Source organism: Argopecten irradians, chromosome 2 (genome assembly GCF_041381155.1).
Source record: "Argopecten irradians isolate NY chromosome 2, Ai_NY, whole genome shotgun sequence".
NCBI lineage: Eukaryota > Metazoa > Mollusca > Bivalvia > Pectinida > Pectinidae > Argopecten > Argopecten irradians.
Genome location: NC_091135.1, coordinates 32,102,461 through 32,108,872, shown reverse-complemented (window position 1 = coordinate 32,108,872; position 6,412 = coordinate 32,102,461). Strand labels below are relative to the sequence as shown.

Genomic DNA, 6,412 nt, shown 5'->3' with positions numbered 1-6,412 from the left:
ATTTTGTCTTTGCATATAACAGAGTTGCCTCCCTTGCAGGTAGGTATCCATTCTGACGTCATGATTTTGTGACTAAAATTTATATAATTTTCTCTGAAAAGAATGAAGTTACGCTTTCAAACACATGACATCACAATCAATACCTAAACGCACATGACATCACAATCAATACCTAAACGCAAGAGCAGATAACTAATGTTATATACAAATACAGAATAGGCAGGACTAGATCACTCTTGTGTATGTTCCGTGGAATTAGGTGGATCTATGGAACAATGAGATGTTTGATACAAGTTGATGGGACTAGTTTACTCTAAAGGAGTGGGGGAAGTAATTAGCATACTATGAAAAAGAGGTTGTAACTAGATAGCAGCCGGGTATACGGTGATGTCAGTAATAATAGCTGACCTGATCTAGTAGGATTCTAACAATATAACATTCTAATGGTGGATCAAGATATCAAAGATTTTAATCAGAACGATATTCACTTGTGGGACAAAGTGACAACAATGAGTTTGTTTGGCTTATTTGTGGTTTGAGTGGTGTCCGAGAGATGAAAAAATCTAGAGAGATTGGTTGTTTGCTGATTGAGTTGTTGTGTGAAAGGTTTATATACATGGCGAGTGGTAATGGTATAGGAGTCTGAGTGTGGTCAGTATGGGGAGAAAAAAGACAGAAGAATATTGTGTACATTGTCGTTACATTAAATGTTAATTATGTGCAAATAAAATAAGGACAGATGGTATTTATGTTTTCTAGTTTTTTATTGTTATTCATTATACATTGTGATTAAGGTACAAGATACATTTATATATGAAGGAAGAAAAAAAGAATTTTGTATAGAAACATAACATTTGCTATAGCTAACAATTAGTAATAGTTAACATATTTTATTACATGCTTAATGTATAAAATGGGAATATATCACAGTTCAAATGATTCACACGGATGGTAAATAGTATCTATATGTTTAACAAGGAACACCAATTATCTAGATATTATTCTGATCAGTCAGAGTTACTTCCCTTCATGGACAGAGTGCACGTGAAACAAAGGGAAGTAATTCTGATATATCAGAATGGGAATCATGAAGTAAATGTAATATTGTGGCGATACATCCACTCGGATATGTATGTATATAGATAGAAATCAATAACAAGACCTTTATCTTTAATTACTCATACAATCAAAAGTGAAATTGATAAATATTTATGGTACTTGACAGTGTCCAGTATAAAGTTAGCATGAAAATGGACATATACAGATATGGTATGTGTCCCTTTAAGGGGAGACAACTTTTAACTTCTAATTATTGGCTTCATCAACCTGGTCTTTAATAGACAACTGTCTACACATCACTCTTTCTTGGATGTATAACATGACATCCGATGTAAAAGGTGTAAAAACTGTGTAAGAAAATCTAATTACACCCTAAATTCAAGAAAATGAACAGTTATCAAAATGTCGAAATACTATATCTTTTTTAAGAAATTGAATGCAACCTTTTCTCCTATGAGACGGACAACACACAGCATCAATGAACTGACACTTTTCAAGAAGCAGTGCCCCCATCAGTGGCAACCATGTTATAACATGTATGAGAGTAGTACCTAAGTTTGAAAATGGATGTTCTTGTATCATATCTTAGAAGTTCCGATTGTTGCCTTGCTCTATTACTTTGCTTCTGTCAACATCTTACTTTGTGACTTAAGGGGAAAGGGGAAACAGCAGTCTAACACTTTACTGTGCTTTTAAGGGGAGACAACAGTCAACACTTTACTGTGCTTCTTAAGGGGAGACAACTGTCAATACTTTACTGTGCTTCTTAAGGGGAGACAACTGTCAATACTTTACTGTTCTTCTTAAAGGGAGACGATTATCAACATGTAATGTCCACACTTTACTGTGCTACTTAAGGGGAGACAACTGGCAACACTTTACTGTGCCTCTTAACGGGAGACAACTGTCAACACCTTACTTTGTGACTTAAGGGGAAAGGGGAAACAGCAGTCAACACCTTACTTTGTGACTTAAGGGGAAAGGGGAAACAGCAGTCTAACACTTTAACTGTGCTTCTTATGGGGAGACAACTGTTTTCATCTTTCTATGATCATAAACTGGTCATAATAGGAATAGGAAACAAAACTAATATATGATTTTACACTTTATTCTTTAATCCTCTGTAGTTCAAAAAGGATACTAGTATAGTACACTGAAAGTGGAGACAAACTTACATAAAAATAATTCCCTTATTGGATAAGAACAACCACATGCAAATTTTTGTCTACACTTCAGCATTCCTAGGCAGGGGAGGCAACTGTCTCTTAGACATATCCTTTCTTCCTATTCTGGAAATAGAGGAAACAGAAACTGATCCAGATAAGACAGGTTTTTTGATTGGTCGAGGAAGGGTAGAGACAGCCATGGCTTCAAGTCGTTCAGATCTTTTCATTGGTCGAGGGAGGGTGGATGTGTGACTATCATCCTTAGATTCTCCAGGTAATACTTCAAGGTAGTCATGCATAGATTTCCTGCGGAAAGACTCTCTGTCTGATTCTTTGATGTTAGATGTCCGACGACTAAACTGTGACAACAACTTGCCTCCAGTCATATCGAGGTAATCCGTCTGACTTGCAGAGTCCTTCCTGATGATCTGTAACACCAGAACAATTAAGTTTATACAGTGTAATAGTAGCATGTACAGTGACTCAAATTCCTATTCATACTGATGTAATACTGCAAAAACTTCGCCCGATTTTAGTTTTCGTCCACATATAAGTCACTCTTAGTATGTTAAATGATATTCAAATTCAAAAAAGTAATTTATCCAATTTACCTTGGACCCAGACTGCTTCGTTTTCAGATTTTCTGGAACATTGGGCTCAAAATAGTTGTAATCTTCATCCTCTGGATTTTTGGCAGTTGTCTCTTCTGTCCTCTTGCGTCTCCAGCGAATGACTTTGTCCAGAACAAGTCCATTAGACATATCTACATAATCGGTCTGACTGGCCGACTCTGTCCTCATTATAGTAGTATTGTTCTTTTTCTTGATCGGCTTTTTCTCATCTTCTTTATTTGTTTTTGAAATTTTCCTGGGTTTAATGGAAGTTTTGTCCTTAATTGTCTCTGACTTTGGATTTTTGTCATCTTCTACTGCAGGTGTCTCTGGACATTGTGCATTTGGAATGTCATACGTAACTTCTAGTGGTGGAGACTCAGACTCCAGTGAGTTATGGTAGGTATGAACGTTCCGTGATGTAAATGTTTTATCTACATCAGATGTAAGGTTGGCGGGTTGGATGTCGGGGGATGTACCGGTAGATACCTGCTGTACACATAAAGGCGGGTCATCTGGACTGGCCACTAACACACATGCTGCAGACTCTGAAGACTTACAGCTATTTTCTGATCCCTGAAAATTCAAAATTGATTATACAATCATTGCTGAAAGTGTATAAAAATTTGAAAAGACAACATACAAATTGAATGACATTGTGTAATTTATTTCTTATGCCGCAGCTTTTAAGTCATTACCTCATTTTTTTTCAAAATCCCTAAGAGCCAAAAATATGATTTAATTAGAAAGTAAATGGAAGCTTGTTTAATCAAAATCCATTCTGTTTTTATCTGATAAAATTTTCACTCAACCTCACAGTAAGGCCATTTTCATATTTGTGGGGCTATTCTCACATTCTTACCTTTTCAGTATTTGTGTTGGCATATGATGGTATTGAAGGATTTTCAGTTCCATCAGTACTGGTTTGTAGACTACTGGACATTGTTTCTGTATCAACAGGATTACCTCCCTTTGGTAAGAAATCTTCCTTACTGTCGAAGCTTTCACTATAACTTGGTACAAACCCCACACTTTCCATGTCATGCTCTGAATCTGATGTTGTCATATCGACAGTCTTTTCTTGCTTTGTTGACAGGGAAAGTAACATTTTGTTTTCATTTTTTTCTTTCACATTTGCGTACTCGAACTGGTTTTTGTTGTGTAAGGGACTAATATAGCTGTCACTGTCTGAAAAAACAGAGTCATATGCGGGGGCCATTTTCTTGGCACAGTCACTGGCAGTGTCGGAAAGTTCGGAGGTTTTACGCGCAGCCTCTCTTTCCAGGTTACATTCCTTATTGCTGCGTTTGGAGGAATAAGTTGATGAGCCTCGCTGTATCTCAGATTTAGTGCTTACACAGTATGGATCAATGACCGAGTCACTCAGCTCAGCGTACAAGTTATCTAAATAAAACAGATGTTACATGGTAAATGTCTCCGATCAGTATACAAGTTATTATATAAAACAAAAGGGTCAATGGTAGCATCACTGAGCTTATTAGAGTACAAGTAGTAACGTTATATACAATATTAAGACATTGGAAGATCATTGATAGAATCATTCAAATCGGTGCATAATCTTTTTAACTGAGCATGTTATCTTCATAGTAAGCATCTACTAAAGGTAAAATAACGTACCCAGATCATTAATATCTTATTGTGTTTATCGAGTCAGAACTATGTCGCCTGTTACCTGATGGATGGCGGTCTGCGAGGTCATCAAACACAGGATTGGACAACAGTTGTAGAGACATGTTATTGGTGTTGTTCAGTCTTACTCTCTGCATCAACCTAAAACAGACATATTCTCAGTTAAATAATTAGCTACATGTAAAATGGTCGAAGTCACTTTTAGCTAGTATTATGAGAAGCAATTCAGCCTTACATTATTTTCAGAACATTTCCAATTGTAGATGGCCAGACAAACATGGACAGACAGAAATAAAGGTGGTGATCACCCTATAGGCACCTGCATCAGATATGCTGGGTCATTTTAAAAATATTTATGTGAAAGGGCTGCCGTATCCTTTCACTTTCAATGAGAAATCAAGTTTTGATTACAAACAATCACCAAGAAAATTTATCACTAACTTGAGGGTAATTGCCACTTAATCTCAATTTAGAGTTAACTTTTCCAAATACTTACTTGGATGTCCGATTATATGCCACTTTCCGCAGACGAACCACCACAAATATAGCCAGTACAATCAGACTGAGGAGCAGGAAGATAATCCCAGCCACTAAGTAGGTCACTGTGTCCTTTCCAGGGTCAGATCCTCTCCGTCTCAAATTCTCCCCTGGAACACATCAAATTACATTGTAATTATAGCATGTTACTTTTAATTTAATTGTTCGAATAATTAAATAACTTAATAATCATTTATAAAATTGAATCATATAATTATTGAGAGTTCAATATTACCAGATTACATTACATCAGGTTTTAACTAATGATAACCAGATAATAAGATACAGTACCACTTCCATATATTTTCTTAGATTCCTATGTATTCATTTATCCATTCTTACTTTTTTTACTTCAAGATATTACTTTCATAAAGTTGTGACCGTACCATTATCCAATGGCCTGAAGGAGAATTTGTTGTGGGACACAGGGAGACTCCCTAGGGAGCCACTGAGGAGACTGTCCTCCAGGACCTGGCGCAGGTTTGACATGGTCAAGGTGTGACCGTCACTGTCTCCGAACTTGGTATAGACCAGTGTAAAGGTGACCATCATCTGGTGCTGTCGGCGACCAGGTCTGTACAAATATCAATAAAGAAGCATTCTTCAACAGTTGACAAAATAATTGAGGTGAATATCTGACTTTGGGATTACCTAAAAATGTCCGTAACAGATGTCTCCCCCTCCTTTTATATGAAATCAGAACAGAATGAGACAACATGCAGTTATTATTATTTTAAAATAATATTGTATCATTCATATGACATGACATGATTGGACAAGAAGCAGCTGACAAATCACCAACTGCCAATCAAACCTTCCCGGTACCGTACGTCACTTTGCATTATATATTGTGTATATGCTATGGCATTTGCTACAGCATATACACTTATTAGGCATGACTATACTAGCTGTCTGGTGATCTATTAACTAGACAAGATAGACATGGGTAACCGATTCATAAAAAGGTGATCACTTTGTTATCCTAGAAATGGTAATTAGAACTGCACCTGATGAGGATGTTAGTTGTCCTGACATAATCCTCAGCATTCATCATCCCGGAGTACAGCATACTGACCTACAACACAATAAAAGGTGGATTTCAATCAACTGTAACAATGGTCCTCACCTTTATATGTCCGAGACTGTTTTTAATGGAGACCCACCTCTTTAGTGAAGTTATGCTTAAAGAGCCAGCCATGTTTGTAGAAAGTGTGATATGGCATCTTCACCATGATGGTGGCTGTGTACTCCATGGTAACTGAAAAAGAAGTAAACCAAAGTAAATTGAAATGCACAATGTAACTTGATAAGTACTATAAATTTAACTCTGTGTCTGTACCTGATACAATCCCTCCCTGTATAGTCTAGACCTTACCTCTGTGTCTGTAC

The 6,412-nt window shown here is 36.7% G+C and overlaps 1 protein-coding gene across 5 annotated transcripts in view; it reads right to left on the bottom strand.

Moving 5' to 3' along the window:
• Window positions 1-2,151: 2,151 nt before the first annotated feature.
• Window positions 2,152-6,412, bottom strand: part of LOC138315172 (sushi, von Willebrand factor type A, EGF and pentraxin domain-containing protein 1-like) — a 31,505-nt gene continuing 27,244 nt past the window's right edge. For all 5 annotated transcript variants that reach the window (XM_069255978.1, XM_069255979.1, XM_069255980.1 and 2 more), the window contains 8 exons: window positions 6,187-6,281; window positions 6,031-6,098; window positions 5,410-5,597; window positions 4,983-5,133; window positions 4,530-4,627; window positions 3,699-4,240; window positions 2,837-3,412; window positions 2,152-2,653 (listed from right to left, as the gene is read on the bottom strand). In XM_069255978.1, coding sequence (XP_069112079.1) covers window positions 2,285-2,653; window positions 2,837-3,412; window positions 3,699-4,240; window positions 4,530-4,627; window positions 4,983-5,133; window positions 5,410-5,597; window positions 6,031-6,098; window positions 6,187-6,281 — 2,087 coding nt within the window. In that variant the 3' untranslated portion in view covers window positions 2,152-2,284. The remainder of the gene's footprint in view (window positions 2,654-2,836; window positions 3,413-3,698; window positions 4,241-4,529; window positions 4,628-4,982; window positions 5,134-5,409; window positions 5,598-6,030; window positions 6,099-6,186; window positions 6,282-6,412) is intronic.